Source organism: Dendrobates tinctorius, unplaced genomic scaffold, assembly GCF_039654945.1.
Source record: "Dendrobates tinctorius isolate UK_male_01 unplaced genomic scaffold, ASM3965494v1 ptg000104l, whole genome shotgun sequence".
NCBI lineage: Eukaryota > Metazoa > Chordata > Amphibia > Anura > Dendrobatidae > Dendrobates > Dendrobates tinctorius.
Window position 1 is genome coordinate 15,628,806 of NW_027361772.1, and position 22,406 is coordinate 15,651,211.

A 22,406-nucleotide genomic window follows, 5' to 3' on the forward strand; every position below is an offset into this window, starting at 1 on the left:
GCCTGAGAAACGCTTCTCAGGGTGTTCCCAGTGTTTGGTTAAAGTAGTCTCGAACTCCTTGTGATTAGGAAAGGTTCGGGAGGGAGGTTTCGCTCGTTTAAAGGGAACAGAGCATTCCTGAAGGGGTGCCTTATCTTCCTTTATTTTGAGCGTTTGGAAAATAGCCGTTATGAGACTATCTACCATGTTCTGTGTTTTAGACATGTTGTCTGCCTCGGAGTCAGATCCCGATTGGGAATCATCGTCTGACCTAAGGTCGTCTTCTGAGGAAGGAGACGAAGTAGCCTGGGCGGAGCGGAAGGACCTTGCGAGCTGGAAGAGGAGCCAGAAAGAGCCCGCTTCCTAGAACTCCTACCCGGTCTGTCCCTCTGGAGGTCGCTGTCAGGTGCAGGGGACTCACCGTGAGAGGCGGTCAGCGCATAGGTGGCTGTAGATAGCTGAGGTAATCGTTCTAAGACCTGGACCAGGGACTGTGAAACCTTAGTCAGGTCAGAGACCTACTGAGACATTGCAACGCCCCACTCTGGGGGAAGGGGAGTGCTCTAATCCCGGGACCCGGGCTGCTCCTGTGGGGCAGACATAGTGGAAGGACTGCAGGACGGGCAGAAGGGAGACGACTGACCTGACGCCCGCTTCTTTTCACAGCGCACACAGGCATAGTAAATAGCGGTGGGTCTAGAATAGGAAGCCCTTGCAGGGTTGGGCATATGTGAAGACTGCAGTATTATAGCAGCACGTACCTGAGTACTGCAGGGAGTGAGAGGGTACTGCCGAGGGAAGCTAATTAGGGCCTCAGGAATATGAGAAGAGCCTACCGTGTCCACGCTAATCTGATGCGCAGCAGACAGCAGATGTGTCCCCCAAGCTGAAATCCGTGGAGTGCCGCACACGAGGTCCCAGAGAAGCGCAGGACCTTAGCGGTGGGCGGTACTTGGCGGCCGTGCTGCGCGATTGGCTGTAGACTGCGGGGGCACGGATAAGGAGAGCTGAGAAGCTATGAAAAGAAAGTAGCTCTGTGATGGAGTCTCTCATCCACAAGATATGCACCCGGTGCCCGTGACGCCGCAGAAATGAGGCAGGTATGAGGATGGGGAACCGCTGTCTGCGGCTCAATGCAGAACACCCGGCTGTGGGCGGCTGTGAGGAGCGCGCCTGCAAAAAACGGGCAGGAATTTCAAAAGGAGGGTGGGCATAGTCGACTATCAGCGGTGCCGACCTCGATGACTTCCATGTGGGGCGAGCACGGGACTGGTGGGAGCGTTCAGACTTCTTACCTGACGTCCACATGCTTCCCTGAAGAGGATGACCGCAGGGGCCCACGTTGAGGGGAGGCCGCTGGGAATGAAGATCCTCTGTATCCGCACCATGTCTGAATAGTGCAGAAGACGGCGCCAAACCCTTTGTCAGAAGGGGAAAGTCACCACCGGTGACCACCGTCTTCCTCTCAGCCCTGTCCCGGGAGAGGGGTGAGGAGGGGAATCGGCTAGGACCGGCCACCTGTCGTCAGCCCGTAGCAACCGAAGGTGATAGAGAAAAGGTCCTGCCTGCGGTCCTGAGAATTGCAATGTGGGAAACACCACATTGCTCGCTCAGCCGCCTGATATGGGAAAGCAGGGTGAACATTTACCCCCTGTTTCCTGAAGCTGAATCTGAAAAATAAATGGAAAAAGGTTAATACACATAACTAAAAACCTAAAAGGGAAAAAGGAATAGTTAACTGCGGATCTGGGGAGGTCCCGGTCCGCCTCCTACAGACACTAAGCACAAACTGAGGTATTTGGTGCCTGTCGGTGGGTGTATACTGCCGGGGAGGAGCTAATTTTCCTTTTTTGCATAGTGTCAGCCTCCTAGCAGCAGCAGAATACACCCATGGCAATCTGTGTCCCCCAATGAAGCGATAAAGAAAGAATTTTACCTTATGTACAGTTAGGGTGAAAAAAAAACCAACAAAAAAAAACGTGGACAGTGACTGAATCATCGTGATCTGCCCTCTATATTCCACTAATTTTTATTTAACATGAAACAAGATGCAATTGAAGTGGAGACTTTCAGGTTTAATAAAATATCCTGTGAAATGTTTAGGAATTGCCGCCATTTTTCTACAAAGACTCCTGATTTCAGGGGCTCAAAAGTAATTGGACAAATTAACTGTGCCATACATAAAATGTTAATTTTTAAATACTGCAGAGAATCCTTTGAGGGCAATGTCTGCCTGAGGCCTGGAAGCCACCAAACTGTGGGTCTTTTTGGTTTAATCCCTTAGCGACAATTGGGAATAAGGCTGTCACGCCCCCCAGAGTCATAAAATCTCCCAGAGAACATGATCAGGGCCGGATTTTCCAGTGTCTGATCACGTGATTGCCGTTATTCAGTGAACACTTTTTTTCGTGTGTGATGTTTCAATGATTTCTCTCTCTTCTGACATGATATACATGACAGAGGAGAGAGAAATGATACACCCCCCCCCCCCCCGGTACCATGGCCATCATCTTCACGGGAACAAAAAAAAAAAAAAAAATGGCGGGTGGAAGCGCAGTGCGCCCGCCGGTACCCGGCAACAATAGGGAATTTTTCCTATTGGTCCCTTTTGATCACAGTGATAGAGTATCACAGTGATTAAAATAAAAATAGTAAATCAAGTCCCCCTTTGCCTCCCCCTTAGGCTTTCACACTTGCGTTAGGAGGCGCAGCGTACACTCTGCGTGAAGGTCCGCCCCCCCTCCAGTCAGCTCCACCTATGGGCGCATGATGCTGCATGCAAACTGTGTACCCTATCTTTAGCATTGGGTACGCAGACCGTGCGCTGGTATGCTTTTGCCAGCACATGCGCCCTTTTGTCGATGCGCTGACCTGCGCCAAACGCACCCTGTTGCATTTTGGTGTGCTCGGCGCACCGTCAAAAGGGAGCATGCGTCGGCAAATGCATACCGGCGCACGGCCTGCGTACCCAACGCTAAAGATAGGGTTCGCAGGTCGCATGCAGCGTCATGTGGCCATAGGCGGAGCTGACCGGAGGGGGGCGCGGCAGGGGGCGAAGCAAGTGTGAAAGTAGCCTTAGATAAAAATTTATATTATATATACATACACACACATATATACACACAGCTCTGGCAAAAATTAAGAGATCACCACATCAAAACCGTCATGGGCAGCCCATTCTCCAGACCTGAGCCCCATTGAAAACCTCTGGAATGTAATCAAGAGGAAGATGGATAGTCACAAGCCATCAAACAAAGAACTGCTTAAATTTTTGTACCAGGAGTGACATAAGGTCACCCAGAAGCAGTGTGAAAGACTAGTGGAAAGCATGCCAAGATGCATGAAAAGTGTGATTAAAAATAATGGTTACTGAGCGGAGATGGAAGAGAACCCATTCTACCGAGCACTTCAACGCATACAAGCAGTCACTTGCCAGCTTCGAGTCCACGCTCTCTGCTGCAAAACAAACATACTTCGCATCTCTCATATCCTCCCTGTCTCACAGCCCTAAACAGCTCTTCAACACTTTCAATTCTGTACTTCGTCCCAGACTTCTTGAAGCAGAAGATCGATACGATCAGAGAAAGCTTTGGCCCGCAGCCACCAATGCCCCTCAGCCCTGTTCTTCCAAAACCAGCTTCTCTACCAGGACAGAAGATCAGCTCTCCACCCTCCTGTCAAAATCACACCTCACCACTTGCGCGCTTGACCAGCTCCCGTCCCACCTCATCCCTAACCTTGCCACAGTCTTCATCCCAACTCTAACACACCTCTTCAACCTTTCACTTACAAATGGTGTCTTTCCCTCATCCTTCAAACATGCCTCAATCACACCCATCCTCAAAAAGCCCTCCCTCGACCCATCCTCTGTGTCTAACTATTGTCGATATCTCTTCTCCCTTACGCCTCAAAACTACTGGAACAGCATGTATATCTTGAACTGTCCTCCCACCTCTCCTCCTGTTCCCTCTTTGACTGGTTACAATCTGGCTTCCGACCGCATCACTTAACTGAAACTGCCCTAACTAAAGTCACCAACGACCTACTAACCGCCAAGGGCAAGCGACACTACTCTGTCCTCCTAGACCTGTCTTCTGCCTTCGACACCGTGGACCATTCCCCTCCTACTACAGATTCATCTCTTGGCATCACAGACTTGGCCCTATCCTGGATCTCATCATAACTAACAGACCGAACATTTAGTGTCTCCCTCTCACACACCACCTCCTCACCTCACCCCGTCTGTCGGTGTTCCTCAAGGCTCAGTCCTAAGACCCCTACTCTTCTCCATCTACACCTTTGGCCTGGGACACCCCATAGAATCCCACGGTTTGCAGTATCACCTCTACGCCGATGACACGCAGATCTACATACTTTATCTGGACCTGACCTCACCTCACCTCCTTATTGACCAAAATCCCACAATGTCTGCTATCTCAGCCTTCTTTTCTGCTCGCTTTCTCAAACTGAACATGGACAAAACAGAATTCATCATTTTTCCATCTGACTCTACCCCTCCACCACACCTATCCATCAATGTCAGTGGCTGCTCGTTTTCCCCAGTCCCGCATGCTCGGCGCCTTGGGGTGATCCGCGACTCTGCCCTCTCTTTCAAACCACACATCCAAGCCCTTGCCTCTTCCTGCCGCCTCAAACTCAAAAATATTTCCCGGATCTGTGCATTCCTCAACCACGAAACCACAAAAACACTACTGCATGCCCTTATCATCTCCCACCTCGACTACTGCAACCTCCTTCTCTCTGGCTTCCCCTCTAGCACTCTGGCACCACTCCAGTCCATCCTACACTCTGCTGCCCAACTAATCCACCTGTCTCCCCACTATTCCCCAGCCTCCCCCTATGCCAGGCCCTTCACAGAGGCTCCAGTTCAAAACCATAACCATGACATACAAAGCCATCCACAATCTGTGTCCGCCATACATCTGTGACATGGTCTCCCGGTACCTACCCGCGTGCAACCTTTGATCCTCTCAAGATCTCCTTCTCTACTCCCCCCCCCTTATCTCTTCTTCCCACAACCGCATACAAGACTTCTCCCGTGCTTCCCCCATACTCTGGAACTCTCTGCCGCAACACATCAGACTCTCGCCAACAACGGAAACCTTCAAGAACCTGAAGACCCACCTGTTCCGACAAGCCTACAGCCTGCAATGACCCGCAGTCTACTGAACCACCGAACAACCAGCTCTACCCTCTCCTAGTGTATCCTCACCCATCCCTATAGACTGTGAGCCCTCGCGGGCAGGGTCCTCTCTCCTTCTGTACATGTGTGTCCCTTGTCTTACACGTTTATTGTACTAGTCTATATTTCCCCTTTTCACATGTAAAGCGCCATGGAATAAATGGCGCTATAAAAATGTATAATAATGATCCACAAAATATTAATTTATGAACTCTTCCTGAGTTAAAACATTAGTATTGTGGTTTCTAAATGATTAGGAACTTGTGTTCTTTGCATTATTTGAGGTCTGAAAGCACTGGTTCTTTTATTTAAATTTTGACCATTTCTCATTTTTAGAAAAAAAATGTATTGCTTGGAAATTCGGAGACATGTTGTCAGTAGTTTATAGAATAAAACAACAATTTACATTTCACTCAAAAATATACCTATAAGCAGAAAAATCAGACAAACTGAACATTTTGCAGTGGTTGCTTAATTTTTGGGTTAGGGTTGGGGTGAGAATACGATGGCTAGTTTTGAGCACAAGTATTTGGTACTCAAGTTTGCATCGGGTGCTTGGGTATTATGCACAGAATATCGCAAATCCCTGGGTTTTTTTGGGGGGTGTCTAACAGTCAAGAAACATGGCAGGGCAGAGACTTAAGCATGTTACTCAAGCACCCCATGCAAACTGCAGTAGCGAGCACTTGCACTCAACACTAATGACGACAAATTCAAGATGACGACCTAATGTTATCAAATTCGGTGTTTTACCTGTGGGTTCAAAATGCTCACTATACCCCTGGATAAAATCCTTGAGAGGTGTGGTTTCCAAAATTGGGACACTTTTGAGGGGTTTCCACTGTTTTAGGCACATCAGGGGCTCTCCAACTGCGACATGGCATTTAATTATAGCAAATTTTACACTGAAAAAAGCCGGATTACTTACCGGTAATGCTCTTTTAATGAGTCCACGACAGCACCCACTTGGAGGTATCGGATCCGCCCATTTGGAACAGGAAACCCTACAGGAAAGATAAAAGGGGCGGTCCGCCTTTCCTCCTCAGTTTTATGTTTCAGAGTACCAGAAGGACCGCCAAGGATTAGGCAATGTTCTCTTATTTTAACATCTTTCTTATCCATTATTTGGTTGATATACTTACTATAAATATCTTTAGGGAGGGAAGTGAGCGGGTGCTGTCGTGGACTCATTAAAAGAGCATTACCGGTAAGTAATCCAGCTTTTTACTCTTCGCCACGACAGCACCCACTTGGAGAGATTCCAGAGACCATCACCTGGGTGGGACCACTGTGTCAAGGACAGTCCGGCCAAAGCTTAAGTCAGAGACTGATGAAAGGTCAAGTCTATAGTGGTTATAGAAGGTAGAAGGGGATGACCAAACTGCCGCCTTACATATAGTTTCAATCGGAACATCTCCCTTTTCTGCCCAAGAAGTTGCCATTGCCCTGGTGGAATGCGCCCTGATGTTCCCTGGAGGATCTTCGTTTTTTGCGGAGTAGGCTAAACGAATGGCTTCTCTGATCCACCGGGAAATGGTGCCCTTCGTGACTCCATACCCCTTCTTACAGCCCTGAAATGAAACAAATAGGGCCCTACTCTGCCTCCAACTGTTGGACCTCTCAATATATTTTAGGACAGTTCTTTTGACGTCCAGAGTATGGAACTTCTGCTCTTCCGGAGTAGAGGGATTTATATAGAAGGTTGGGAGGAGTATCTCCTGAGATCTATGGTATTTTGTTGCCACTTTTGGCAGGTAGGCAGGGTCTGGTTTTAATACCAATCTGTCTTGGTATTCTTGAAAAAAAGGTGGATCTATTGACAAGGCCTGGATATCACCCACTCTTCTAGCTGAGGTCAGTGCTACCAAGAGGGCCATTTTAAGTGCTAAGTGTTTGAAGGGTATTGTGTCGATCGGCTCAAAGGGGTCTACCGTTAGGGCGTCTAAGACCAGATTTAGATCCCATGTAGGGACGGAGGGTATGTGGATTGGAGCTATTCGTTCACATGCTGTAATGAATCGAGTTATCCACTTGTTGCCTGCTATATTATGGCCATATAGTGCTCCTAATGCCGATATTTGTACTCTTAGCGTATTTACTGCTAAGCCTAAGTCTTTCCCTTTCTGCAGAAATTCTAAGATTGGGATTATCGGAACTTCTGCTGTATGAGGTACTGTATGGAATTGAAGAAATTTTTTCCATATTCTAGTGTAAATTTGGGTTGTGGACTGTTTTCTACTTTGTAGTAGTGTAGTAATTAAAGACTCAGAGAATCCTCTTGTCCTCAATAACTGCCTCTCAAATTCCACGCCGTCAAGTGCAAGCTGACCACTTGAGGGTGGAAAAAGGGGCCTTGGGAGAGTAGGTTGGGAGTTGAAGGAAGGACCCAAGGATCTGTTATTGACATAGTCTGCAGCCACGAAAACCACGGTCTTTTTGGCCAGAACGGTGCTATTAAGATTACCCTTGCTTTGTCGTCTCTGATCTTCCGAATTACTTGAGGTAGGAGGATCAATGGAGGGAATGCATACGCCAGGTTGAAATTCCATGGAGCTAGAAGGGCGTCTAGTATGTCTGGGTGGTCTGATGGAGATAGGGAGGCAAATGTTTTTATCTGCCTGTTCTCCTTTGTGGCGAAAAGGTCCACCTCGGGTTGTCCCCATAGGGCTACTATGTCCCTGAAGACCTTCTGATTGAGGCACCACTCTCCTTGCCGCAGAGTGTGTCGGCTTAGGAAGTCTGCCTTTTGATTGCTCTCGCCTCTGATATGAAGGGCCGAGAGGGACAAAAAATAGTTTTCTGCTAAGTTTAAAATTCTTGCCGCTGAAGACATCAGAGTCTCTGATAGAGTTCCTCCTTGTTTGTTTATATAGGCCACGGTGGTGGTATTGTCCGATAGTATCCTGACATGCTTCTGTTGGAGCTGCGGAAGGAAGTTGTATAGAGCATAGAACACTGCAGTCAGTTCTTTTAAATTGGATGAGTATTCACATTCCTCTCTATTCCACTTTCCCTGATGAAACTCATTCTCCATATGGGCTCCCCAGCCCCGGGGACTGGCATCGGTGGTTACGATACAGGATGGAACTATAAGCCATGGAACTCCTGAACATAAATGGTCATCATCTAACCACCACTCTAGAGAAGTCAAGACTTCTTGTGACAGGGTTATTTTGCTCTGTAAATGCCCACTATGTCGCTTATCCTCCTGGAGGATCTGGTGTTGTAGTGTACGGACATGGTACTGGGCCCACCAGACTGCCGGGGTGCAAGAATTTAGTGATCCTAATAGTGACATTGCTCCTCTCAAGGATACCCGTGGTTTATCTATAGCTGCTCGTATTTTTTGTTTCGTGAGGGTGATTTTTACCTGAGGTAGTAGACATCTCTGGGTCAAGGAATCTAGTTGAAATCCTAGAAATGTCTGGAGAGATTGTGGATCGAGTCTGGACTTTTTGATATTGATGATCCAGCCAAGGCTCTGAAAAGACGAGATTGCGTCAGTCACGCGTTCGGCACATTGTTTGACTGAATTCCCAATTATTAGGAAGTCGTCTAAATATGGCACGATCAGTGTATCCTTTTGGCGAAGGTAGGCCATCACTTCTGCCATCACCTTGGTAAATATTCTTGGTGCCGTGGAAAGCCCGAAGGGCATGGCCGCGTATTGGAAATGACGAATCCTGCCCTCGACTTCCACTGCGACTCTTAGGTATTTCTGGAATCTATTGTGAATAGGGAGATGATAATAAGCATCTTTTAAATCAATCCCTGCCATTACGCAATTTGGGAACAGAAGCTTTATAGTGGATCTAATTGATTCCATTTTGAAGTTATAATTTTTTATAAATGAATTAAGCTTCTTTAAATTAATAATGGTTCTAAATGTACCGTCTGGTTTAGAAACCAAAAACAGGGGAGAATAAAAGCCTCTACCCTCTTGTCCCTCAGGGACATCAACTAAAACTTTTTTAGCTAGAAGCACTCGAATCTCGTCTTCGAGAGCCTTTTGCTGAACTGAGGAATTAAGGCGAGTTATAACAAAGAATTCATAAGGGATCTGAAGGAATTCAATCTTTATTCCTTCCCTGATTATGTTCAAAATCCATGGGCTTAACGTAATTTGTTCCCATTTGGTAACAAAAAATTTTAATCTACCCCCAACTGGTGGGTCTAAACTTTTAATTTTTATCTCTCCTATATGTTGGCCCTCTGAAGATGGTACCCTTCTGTTTTTCGTCTTTCGTGGCCCATCTATTCGTTCTGTCCGACTGTCTTCTTCTCCCGAATGGCCGTCTCTTAAAGGTTTTCCTATAAAACAGAATGGGAGAATCACTGAAGACCTTTTTCCTCTCTTTTGCCTTGGCGAGAATTTCGTCTAAGGCTTTTCCGAAGAGGAACTCACCCTCGCATGGGGTTGCACTAATTTTGGATTTTGATTGTGCGTCCCCTTTCCAGCTTTTTATCCACAGCGTGCGTCTGGCGTTATTCACCAGGGCTGCCGACCTCGCTGCCAGTCTTAGGGTGTCCGCTGAAGCATCTGCCATAAAGGCAGCTGCACCTCTTATCAACGGGATGGCTGCACGCAGTTTCTCCCTTGACATTCTTTGTTCGATTTGCTGATCTAACTGATCTAGCCATACCAGCATTGATCTAGCAGTACATGTGCTGGCTATTGCAGGTTTGAATACCCCGGTGGTGGACTCCCAGGACCTTTTGAGCGAAGATTCTGCCTTTCGGTCTAATGGGTCTGCTAACAATCCTGCGTCCTCGACCGGGATCGAGGTCTGTTTGGAAGTGGAGGCTATGACGGCATCCACTTTTGGTATTTTAGTCCATTTCAATAGGTCTTCATCAGTGAACGGATACTTCCGTTTTGAGGCTGATGGGAGAAAACCTCTCTGGTCGTGCTTTTCCCACTCTCTTTTGATGAGGTCCTTAATTGCCGGTATCACCGGAAATGATCTCCTCTTTTTTTCTGCCAATCCCGCAAACAATGTCCTGCGCGGTTTGGGCGCCCCTTTCCTCTTCACACCCCATGGTATTTCTGACCGCTTTTACTAGATTATCTACGCTGTCCAGTGGAAAACATGCCCGTCCTTCCATCTCCGAGGATGACGATGAGGACGTGGATGCGGAGCCTGAGTTTAACTCCTGTTCTTCCTCTGACTCTGAACTAACAACGGCCTGTCTCTTATGACTGGACTCTGAGGGAGTGCTGGCGCGGTTGATGGCTTGTATCTCCTCCCTAATTATGGCTCGGATATCTTTAGAAGATATCGTCGACCCCTGCCTGGTCTCTTTCATGCATTGTTTGCAGAGTTTTTTGGGGTAGGAGTCAGGGAGAGGCTCTGAACATAATGCGCATTCTTTATGTTTAATTTTTTCTTTTTTCTTTGACTGAGGTAGGAGGTCAAAGGAAAGGAGAGAGGGGGGAGGGGGGGGGGGGGAGAGGTTTTAGCTTATTAGGTAGAGTATATACTTTGCACACTCACCCAGTGAAGCTTAATACCGGGTCGGATGGCTGAGACGGTCTGGATCGGGTTTCTGCTGCCTCACTCCTGCGGGCAGTCTCTGTCCTGGCGTTGCGGTCCCTGGTGGAATTGCCCCCAGCTGAATCCCCTGCTGGGGCCTGCGACTCCGTGGGGGACGACATGGTTCCATCGTTGCAGCGCTGTTTTATCTTCTCCTGTCGTGCCCCCGGAAGTCGCCCTGTGTCAGGGCGCATACGCCGCGTCATCGCCATCCTACCCCGGAAGTTCAACCATTACTTCCGGGGTATAGGAGCGTCGGGCGCCGGCCGGCTCCTGCGCCCCCGCTACTCACACGCGCGGTTCGTGCGCTCATGGCCTCACCTCCCACACTGTGTCACCACCGAAGGGGGGGGGGGGGCCCCTCCGGATGCCAGACCGGTCCGCTCCCTGGTAAGACCGGGCGGCCATACCCGGACCCGGTCATCACCATTTTGCCGCCAGACGAGGGGGGAACCGTCAAACGGAGTCTCCCCCGACGCTGCTTCCGGACCGCAGCCCCTGCCTTTCCCGAGGAGACCGCACAGGCGGATGCATGGCCCAGGTAAGATCCTGCAGGATCCTGCTCCATTTGTAACAGGAAACCAAAACTAAGGAGGAAAGGCGGACCGCCCCTTTTATCTTTCCTGTAGGGTTTCCTGTTCCAAATGGGCGGATCCGATACCTCCAAGTGGGTGCTGTCGTGGCGAAGAGTAAAAGTTAAATGGCGTTCCTTCCTTTCAGAGCCCTGCCATGCACCCAAACAGTAGATTTCCCCCACAAATAAGGTATCGACAAATTCAGGAAAAATTGTACAACAAATTTTGGGGTCCATTTTCTCAAGTCAACCTTGTGAAAAAGAAAAAAAAAAAAAAGTTTGGGTCTAAAGTAAATTTTGTTAACAAATTGAATGTTCATTTTTGCCTTCCACATTGCTTCAGTTCCAGTGAAGAATCTGAAGAGTTTTGAACACCTTGAGGGGGTACAGTTTTTAGAATAGTGTCACTTTTGGGTACTTTGTTATATAGACCCCCTCAAAGACACTTGAAATATGATGTGATCACAGAAAAAAAGGTTTTCTAAATTCTGTTAGAAAAATGAGAAAATTGCTAGTTAACTGTTAACCCTTATAACTTCCTAACAAACAAAAAAAAAAAATTTGTTTCCAAAACTGTACTGATTTAAAGTAGACACGAGGGCCATGTTATTTATTAACTATTTTGTGTGACATGACTCTGATTTAAGGGCATAAAAATTAGAAGTTTGAAAATTATAAAATTTTTGCCAAATTTCAAAATTTCAGGGGGGGGTGGGGCCACCGCAAATAAACTCAAGTCATATCAAAGAAATTTTACCACTATCATGGAGTACAATATGTCACAAAATAAAAACAATCTCAGAATCAGTGGAATCCGTTGAAGCGTTCCAGAGTTATTACCTCAAAGTGACACTGGTCAGAATTGTAAAAATTAGGCATGGTCATTAAGGTCAAAATTGCCTCAGTCATTGAGGGGTTAAGTTTTGTCTTAAGCATGTGAAATGCTGCTCCATGGAGTTGAAATCTGGTGGTGACTTGGCTGTTGCACAATAGTCCACTTCTTTGACTTCTAAGGGTGTGTGCACACGCTGCGGATTCTGCTGCGATTCCGCAGCGGATTTGGCCGCTGCGGAGTTTTTGCTGCGGTGTACAGTACCATTATTCCCTATGGGAATAAAAAACCGCAGTGCAGACGGTGCAGATTTTTCCGCGCGGTTTTGCTGCGGTTTTGAAACATGTCAATTCTTTCTGCGGATTCTGCTGCAGTTTGCCATCTCCTCCATTGTGGAGATGAAAAACTGCAGGGCAAAACCGCAGATCAATCCGCAGGTAAAACTGCAGGTCTTTTACCTGCAGATTTACCTGCGGATTTGACAAAATCTGCACCCCAATCCGCAGCGTGTGCACATACCCTTAGATAGTTTTCACAGTAGGTTTTGGGTCATTGTTCTTCTGTCCTGTGAAGCGCCGTCCAATCCATCTTGCTGCATTTGGTTGCATCTGAGCAGAAAGTATCACCTTGTACACTGCAGAATTCATCTGGATGCTTCTATCTTCAGTCACATCATCATTTAACACTAGTGACTCAGCAGCATTGGAAGCCATTCATGACCGCGCCATCACACGGCCCCACCATGTGTTACAGAGGATATTGCTGTGTGTTGGATGATGAGCCGTTCCAAGCCTTCTTCATACTTTTCAGCATTCTGGTACAGGTTGATTTTAGTCTTTGTTTCATTTGTCCATAGAATGCTTTTTCAGAACTGGGCAGCTTCTTTAGATGTTTTTTGGTAAAGTCTAAAGTGGCCTTTCTTTCCTTCTTGGCCTTGTGGTGAATCCTCTGTATTTGCTCCCATGAAGTCTTCTCTTTAGGGTAGACTTAAGAAACTGAAGCAACTACTTCCTGTAGAGGGTTCTTCACTTGGGTGGATGTTGTAAAGGGTTTTTCTTCACCAAAGAAATGATTCTGCAATCCTACACCACTTTTGCCTTCCGTAGATATTTAGTCCCCTTTGCGTTTCCAAGTTCACCAATGCGCTTTTTTTTTTTTTTTTGCAGAATGTTCCAAACTGTTGATTCAGCCACTTCTAACATTTCTGCTATTTCTCGGATTTTTTTTTCTTCTTTCCCTCAAATGAATTATGTTCTGTTTCTCTTTCATTGAGAGCTCCTTTGATCACATGTTGTGGGTTCACAGCAACAGCTTCCAAATGCAAATGCCACACCTGGAATTAGGTCCAGACCTTCTACCTGTTTAAATGATGGATTAATAAGGGAAAGGCCCATGCAGCTCATTAAAGAGCTTTTGACATAATTCCCCAATCAGTTTTGGTTCCCTTAAAAAGAGGCAGCTACATATTAAAAACCTGTAATTCTTAAAACACTAAATTAGAATGTGAATAGCCACAAATTAAAGCTGAGTCTACACTTTAAGCCAATATTGATTATATAACTGTAACTTGAATATGTTTTGGTAAACAGCTGAAATGCCAAAACTTGTGTCACTGTCCAAATATTTCTGGACCTAACTGTACATTCTAAAATTCTACTATTTTCCTTAAAACCTCAAATATTCTTAGAACTTATAGATGCACACTGTGCCATGCTTCCTGAGGTCAAAGGGGTTCTCTCCTGAAGATTAACAGCTCTGGTCGCGGCATGGATGAGCCACAGGACCAAACTGTGTGCTCTCCGATACTACAGGCTGTGGCATATTTGCCTTTGCATCATCCTGGAAGTGTTGATACGACTTCACAGAACCCTGATCTCAATATCATTTAGCAGTCTACAATTATATCAAGAGACAGAGGGATTAGAACACGTAAAATCCATAGAAGATCTGTGGTTAGTTCTCCAAGATGTTTAGAACTACCTCCCTCCTGAGATCATTCAAAAATTGTGTGGGTGTGTATTCTAGAACAATTGATGCTTTGATCTTCTTTTAAAGCCAAATATTGATTTGCTTTAGATTTCTCTTATTCCCTTGGCAACTTCCATACCTGACAGAATCCATACTTTGCAGCAGCTTTTTCCACACCTGCCTAAAACTTTTGCAAAGTACTGAATATTTTTATACGTCTCCCAAAACATAGTGATATCTCCTGAGCACACTGCCCCTCTGGAACGAGCAGATGCATATGACAGGATAGCTGTCATATAAAATGCTTAATGCTCTGCAAACAAAGCCTAGAAAGTTCTAAAGGTACTGTCACACTAAGCGATATCGCTAGCAATATCGCTACAACTTGTGACGTTATAGCGATATTGCTGTGTGTGATACTTACCTACAACCCTCTCCCCCCGCTGGTTATCGCTGATCGCGCGAGAACATCCAGGACTGTTTCTCGTCGTCAGCTTCCTGCGGCGCTTCTTGTGGAGAGACAAGCGACGAGCCGGGCGGGAGACGCAGGATCGCCTAGTGTGACAGGTAAGTAGCGACCCCCGTCCCCAGCGATGTCGCTGGTGAGATCTGCCTGTGTGGCAGCTCACTAGCGACCACTTAGCGATGTATTGTCAAGGTAAAAATATATTTTCTTATATAACTTTTATATTTTTATACTGTGAAACAATAAGTTTTTCCTAATTGCTTGCTAATGCAAATGTAACTGTATTAAAGATGGCTGCCAGTGTTCACTTTCACTTAAATTCAGTGTCTAAAGAGTTAAGTTTCATTTCTCCTAAGTTTCATTTCTCCTAAAAAAAGATAACTCAGGAATGTGAAGAAGGAGTAACCATCGGGAGACGTTTGACGAATCAGAGAGAGACTGGACACTAGATGTATACTGCATAAACCCCGCCTAATGCACGCCTTCCCCTAACACTCAATATAGTATTGTGTATTTTTAAATAAAAGCCAGTTGTTGTACTGCTCCTGACAGGTGTGGATGCAGGACATTAGCTAAGATTGAATCAGCTACGTGTCTGAGTCATTCTTAATCGGTACCAGATGTTTTGCTCTCGCACAATGATTTGGAATGACTGGTGAATGAGGATTTATTGTCGTTTACGACCCCGACAGTACCAGCGACCCTGACCGCGTCATATCGCTGGTCGGGATCGCTGGTACATCCCTAAGTGTGACAGTACCTTTAGACCCTTAGCACAGCCTCCCCCCTTTAAATACTCACAGGACAGAAAGACTTATTCTTCGGTGGATACTTAAAATGAGGTCCAAAATTAACAGAAACCTATAAAAAAAAAAAAAAAATATATAAATATCAAGCAAGTCGGAATAAATTATTTTTTAATTATTTTGCATTTCTAAAATCCCTAGCAAAACTGAATTCACTATATACTTACTTGGCAGCCTTTGTAGAGAGATATAGCTGGGTAATAGACACCTTCAAAAACATCTTTATAGGCCACTCCCTGACTGGCCCCATTCTTATAAAAGATGATCTGCATAGAGAAAAAAAAAACTGTTAGTAGGATAAAACAGAGCCGAAATGAAGGACATGTGAACTAGAGGTCATGTAGCCACCACTGTGAAAGTAGGGGGAAGAAAGCTCAAGCTAGCCTACTCCATTCTGGGATGACAAATGGGAAAAGATTAGAAATTGGGGGAGGCTCCTGCTGCAGCCAGTTGTGGCATATCCAAACACAGGGGTGTAAAATTCGTAGAGAGACATGCCTGAGCCTCTGAGGCACACAGATTTTTCTTGTAGGATTTCTCAGTTTTAATTGCTATAAAACACTTTTTTAACGTTATCTCCCCCTCTTAACAGTCAGGAAGGATATAAGCTCTCTGGATATTACCGTATGTGTGGGGCAGGCCCATCTTGGCAGCAAATCTGGGCACTAGATATCTACCTATCCAGTGCTTTGAAGAAGTATTCATACCCTGTGAATTTTTCCACATTTTTTTCACATTACAACCGCAAACATTCAGCACAGTGATAACTGAGGTTCGGGCATACGTGCTAGCGGTGCTGATCACAGACACCGCTCATCCCTCTCTCCCGCGTCCCGGCCGTTGCTTCCTGCACTTAGCTGTACTCACGTCCGTCAGATGCGAATACAATTGATGTCAGCGCCACCCGGGACAGGAGCTGTAATCTCCCCTGCTCCGCTGGGATCTCGAGCAAGACGCAGGTTACTTCCGGACTTCTCTAATTATGGCAGCAACACAGGTGCAAATACTAATGCACAAAAAACTCCAATCTATATGTTGCATAATTCACGGTGATTCAAGGTGATGCAGAGCATCTGGCTTACAGCCTATTACCACCGTCCATACTTTTAGATCAGGCGGGCCCAGTGCCTCCCAAATGTATCCTGTGTGAACAGAGGCCACAGATACAGAGCCATATGGGCCCAACTACACCCTGAAAAATAGATAAAGTGCACAAGAACATATCAAAATATGTAAAGTATTAGTTAATATTATGGCCACCATAAATAAGCTGGCAATCCACGTCACAAAACCTTACACTTGCCATTCCTACCATTAAACATCAAAAACGGATGTTGAAGATATTTTGATATGTTCTTGTGCACTTTATCTATTTTTCAGCGTTGAGATCCGTTCCTTGGAGAGGAAACCCACTCCATACGGGGGATCTGAGATCATGCCAAGAGTCTCATCGGGGGAATGCAATTTGCTGGAGACGTCATGATCCAGGTCATTATAGCTGCCCATTGTTCCATGACCACCAAGCAAATGGACTGCAGCATGGGACGCAGATGTTCATTCTACTCATATCCTGCCTGCAGTGTGGACTGTCCACACTGTGAGGGAACCAAACTTGTCCGGTAAAAGTGAATGGTCTGCAAATAACTGGACTACTAGACTCAGAGTTTGGTAACCCTCATGAGAGCCACACTCCCTCTCCAATTTATCCTTGGGAAGAAGGAGTGCATCCGCTGCATTCACGGGACTCCTAAAGATTATCCGGTGGCTAAACTGGATATTGAGACAATGCAAGGCACTGAGTCCCATAAGGTTGGTGTGGTCCAGGATTCATTGCACCCAATTATCATAGGCCGGGACTTTCTGCCGTTTTGGGACTTTTGGGGGCAGGGGGTAAAGACCTTGATTACTCGGGTAAGAAAAAGGGTGGCCCTAAAGAAGACTCACCAACCCCATAGACTGATGGATTTCCCTTCTGCGTAATGGTGGGAGATAGGGAGGTAGTATCCTCTGGAGGCCGACATTCTTGATATAGGGGTGACTGGAGGAAAGTTTTAGTTCGCCCAACATAGGGACTCAAGTCTAAAGGAAGCATTCAATGAAGTAACTGTTATAAAATAGCATTGCACAGGAACTGGGGGCTGACACCAGGTTTTCCCATTTCACATTGAGTGGAGACTTATTGTACCAGATTACTAAGGTGAGGGAGAAGATCATGGAATAATTGTTGGTACCAGGATCCTCTAGATGGAGGGTGTTGGACATGGCTCATTCACAAGTCTTGGGTGTCCATCTGGGGGTGGACAAAACTCAAGAACGGCTCATGCGGAGGTTCTATTGGCCTGAATGTCACTGGGAAGTCCTAAGGTATTGCAAGTCTTGTCTCATCTGCCAGTTATCCGCTCCCACTTCTCACTTCAGATATCCCCTCATACCGCTACCCACCAAGGCTTGGCAAGAAAGTGACCCCATTGAAATTCCATGTTTGTTGGTTAAGCCAGAAGTGGACATTGTTTTTTTTGGCTACTGTGACGTCTTCAATGTCGGGAATTGCTGCAGCAGATGCAGGACCTGTTCTCAGATTTGCCAGGGTATACAGATGTCATAGAACACAAGGTTCTGATGGTGTACCATGTGCAGGTAAATTTGAAGCCCTACCGAATTCCATTGGCCTGCCGAGAACTGATCTCCAAGGAAGTGGAGCGTATGCTAAATCTGAGTCATTGAGGAATCCAAGAGCGAATGGTTTAACCCGATTGTCCTTGTCCCAAAACCCGGTGGAGAATGGAGATTCGGCATTGATTATCAGAAGCTGAATGAAGTCTCCAAGTCGAGTGCATATCGGATGCCGCAGGTCGAGGAGCTGATCGAGACTTAGGAGTCGGGATGGCAAGATACATAACCTTGGTGTCACACTGCAGCTATGCAGGTAACTGTAACCTCCACTAGATGGCAATAGAGTGGAAGGATAGTAACAAGTCTGCAAGAGCAGACAGGCAATGCTGCAGCGAAGCCACTACCAGGTGGCACCAGAGTAGTCAAACAAGCCAAGTCAAAACCAAGACCATCAAACAGTACCAAGGGAAAAAGCAAGCAAAGAGGCAGTGGAGTGCCAAAGGGTGAATTCCAGAACAAAAGGCAGAAGTACCATGGACCAGAGGCAACATCAAGTCAGAGTCAAAGCCGAGTCGAAAACCTGGAAATCCAAAAGCAATCGGGAAACCCTAAAACGGGACGGGCAGAGAGGGAGGGACAGACACGTGCAAGGTCAGAAAGCGCAGCAGGACAAATCAGGGTACTACCAGAGTCAGATACTCACGCCGTAGGCAGAAAATATAACTGACATGGCCTGCAGAATGCAGCAGGAAGAAATAGCAAACCTGAACCCAAAATGAGGATAGCCGATCTGATCCAGCGAGCAATGGTGGCTTTTGACGCCGGGTGACCTTTCCGCGCTCCATCAGGGATAATGAAAAGAGACTCTGTCTTTCGCAAGGAAGTCGTCCTAGACAGATAGACTCTTACCGCCCTAACCAGGTCCAGCTTGTTCAAGGACCGCTCTCGGGGATGAGTTGGATTCGGACAAAAGGACGGGAGCACGATATCCTAGTTGAGGTGAAACGAGGACACCACCTTCGGAAGGAACGAGGGCGGAGGCCGCAGAACTACCTTATCCTGGTGGAGAACCAGAAAGGGAGAGCGGCACGAAAGAGCTGCCAATTCCGACACGCGCCGGACGGAGGTGATGGCCACCAGAAAGGCTACCTTCCAAGAAAGGAGAGAAAGGGAAATATCCCTGAGGGGTTCAAAGGGCGGACCTTGCAGAACCGCAAGAACCAGATTAAGATCCCATGGATCCACGGGCGCCCGGTACGGCGGGACCGTGTGAGCCACGCCCTGAAGAAAGGTCTTAACCTGAGGACGGGAAGCCAACGTTTTCTGAAACAGAATGGACAGCGCCGAAACTTGACCCTTCAGGGAACTGAGGGCAAGCCCCGCATCCAATCCTGCCTGAAGAAACGCTAGGACTGAAGGGAGCGAAAAGGACATGGGCGCGACGTCATTGGTCTCACACCAAGTGAAATAGGCCTTCCAAGTACGGTAGTAAATCTTGGAAGATGATGGCTTTCTGGCTCGGATCATGGTCTGAATTACGTGGTCGGAAAATCCTGCTCGTTTCAGAACCTCGGTCTCAACAGCCACGCCGTTAAATTGAGCGGCCGAGAATTGGGGTGGCAAATCGGACCCTGAGACAGCAGATCTGTTCTGTCTGGAAGCTTCCAGGGGGCGTCCGCGAGAAGGTTGACAATGTCCGCGAACCAAGACCTTCTGGGCCAATTCGGGGCGATGAGAATGACCGGAAGTCCTTCTGCCTTGATCTTCTTCAACAGCTTGGGAAGAAGAGGCAGAGGAGGGAACAGGTAGGGAAGTTCGAACTGGGACCAAGGAACGGCCAGGGCGTCGGCGCCCACTGCCAGAGGGTCCCGAGACCTGGACACGAATTGTGGGACTTTCCTGTTGAGGCGAGACACCATGAGGTCTACATCCGGGGTTCCCCACCGAAGGCAGAGCAGATGAAACACTTCCGGATGTAGGGACCATTCTCCCGCCGCGAGACCCTCGCGGCTGAGAAAATCGGCGGCCCAGTTGTCTACGCCGGGAATGTGAACCGCGGAAATTGTCGGGACGGAAATCTCCGCCCAACGAAGAATCTTGGACACCTCCGCCAGGGCTGAAACACTCAGTGTTCCCCCTTGGCGGTTGACATATGCCACCGCTGTGGCGTTGTCTGTCTGAATCCGTACCGGCAGTCCCTTGAGGAGCCTTTCCCAGTGGACCAGAGCAAGATGGATCGCTCGAATCTCCAGAACGTTGATCGGTAGCGCTGATTCCCGATCCGACCATCGACCCTGAACAGTGTGGTTGCGGAACACAGCACCCCAACCGAGGAGACTGGCATCTGTGGTTACTATCTGCCAGTGAATGGGAAGGAAGGATCGACCCGATAGAATGAGAGGTGACGACAACCACCAGTTGAGAGACCGCTTGATCCGGTAAGAAAGATGGACAGAGCGATCCAGGGACCGAGGCGACCTGTTCCATTTCGACAGAATGGCCTGCTGGAGAGGCCTGGCGTGAAATTGGGCAAAGGGAACAGCCTCTATCGCCGCAACCATCTTTCCCAGGACCCTCATGGCTGTACGGAGGGATGGGAATCGCGAGGTCTGCAGCGATCGTACTTCCTGCTGCAGAGAGAGAATCTTTTCTTGTGGGAGAAAGACCCTTGACCGACGAGTGTCGAACAGAAGACCTAGAAAGACCAGGCGTTGGGTAGGAACCAGACAGGACTTTTTCCTGTTGACGATCCACCCAAAATTGGAAAGAGTGTCCAGGACGAATGACAAACTTTGGTGAGCCTGTTGGAATGAGGGAGCCTTGATCAGAATATCGTCTAGGTACGGGAAAAGAACGAGGCCTCTGACTCTCAACAAAGCCATCAACGCAGCCATGATCTTCGTGAAGACTCTGGGAGCGGTGGCAAGACCGAAGGGCAGTGCGACAAACTGGTAGTGGTGCTGTCGAATTGCAAAGCGCAGGAACTTCTGATGTCCGGAGAAAATTGGAACATGTAAATAGGCATCTTGGATGTCTATTGAGCACATGAATTCCTGCTCCTCCATGGAGGCGATGACCGAGCGAAGCGACTCCATGCGGAAGTGGCGAAGGCGGACCCTCTTGTTGAGCAGCTTGAGATCCAAGATGGGTCGAACTGCGCCGTCTTTTTTCGGCACTACAAACAGGTTCGAGTAGAACCCCGTGAAGCGCTCCGATTCGGGAACGGGCACAATCACCCCGGAACTGAGGAGAGCGGCGATAGCTGTAGAGAACCCCGGGATCAAGGCTGGATCCTTTGGAGGCCGGGATTCGAAGAAACGATCCCGTGGGAGAGAGACGAACTCTATCTTGTATCCTGAGGATACGACCTCCCTGACCCAGGCGTCCTCCACGGCGGCCAGCCAAACGTCCCTGAAGGAAAGAAGTCGACCTCCCAATTGGAAAGGCCCTTCGCGTGCCCGATGATAGTCATGCTGAAGTAGACCGTCCAGAGGAGTGGGGTCGCCAGGAAGGAGTGGGTCTGAAGGAAACTTTCCTTCTCTCCTGGCGAGCCTGCGGTCTCTGTTGGCTGGAGGAGTTGTCCGCCGTATTGAAACGGCGGAAAGTCCGAAAGGGTCGAAACTGACGCCTTAGTGGGGGTCTGCGAGGCTTGGACTGAGGGAGGAGTGAACCCGTGCCTCCGGTGGCGTCCTTAATAATCTGGTCCAATTGGGACCCAAAGAGGCGCACCCCCTGAAAAGGCAGGTTAGTGAGGGACTTTTTAGAAGACAAGTCCGCTTGCCATGCCTTTAGCCAAAGTGTACGTCGAATTGCAATAACGTTGCTTGACGCCTGAACTGCACAGGATGCAGCATCCAAGGAAGCGGAGAGAAGATAGTCCCCAGCATGGGAGATCTGATTGGCGAGATTGGCCAAATGCTCCGGTTGCGCCTTATCTAAGATGCCCTGCCGAAGGTCGTCTGCCCACGTGGCTATGGTCTTTGCTGTCCAGGATGAAGCAAAGATTGGACACACCGCCGCTGAAGCCGCTTCAAAGGCAGACTTCGCCAGGGATTCTATAATCCTGTCATTAGAATCCTTTAGGGACGCCACGCCTGAAAGCGGGAGAACCGTGTTATTGGATAGCCTGGACACGGGCGGATCGACCGAGGGAGAGGCCGACCAGTTGTCCGTGAGCTCCTTAGCAAATGGGTAGAGTATGCCGAGACGTTTTCCTCTTTGAAAGCGTCTGGTCGGATCCTCTCTTTCCTTGGTAAAAATTTTCCCAAACTGGGAATGGAAAGGAAAAACCCTGGAGGGAGTTTCTGCCCGTCTGAACGAAACCTCCTGATCTGAGGATTTTGCAGAGGAGTCAGCAATATCGAAGGTATGATGGATCGCAGCAATGAGGTCCTGCACTGTGACCTTCATGCTTGCATCCTGGTCTGAATC

At 47.7% G+C, this 22,406-nt stretch overlaps 1 protein-coding gene across 7 annotated transcripts in view; it reads right to left on the reverse strand.

Annotated features, from left to right (window-relative positions):
• ASH2L (ASH2 like, histone lysine methyltransferase complex subunit) overlaps positions 1-22,406 on the reverse strand; it is a 90,976-nt gene that overhangs the window by 33,951 nt on the left and 34,619 nt on the right. For all 7 annotated transcript variants that reach the window (XR_012234689.1, XR_012234686.1, XR_012234688.1 and 4 more), the window contains exons 14-15: positions 15,530-15,628; positions 15,358-15,417 (exon numbers count right to left, since the gene is read on the reverse strand). Coding sequence is in view for 3 of the 7 variants with exons in the window: in XM_073588808.1 (XP_073444909.1) it covers positions 15,358-15,417; positions 15,530-15,628 (159 nt within the window). In the remaining 4 variants the exon portion in view is untranslated. The remainder of the gene's footprint in view (positions 1-15,357; positions 15,418-15,529; positions 15,629-22,406) is intronic.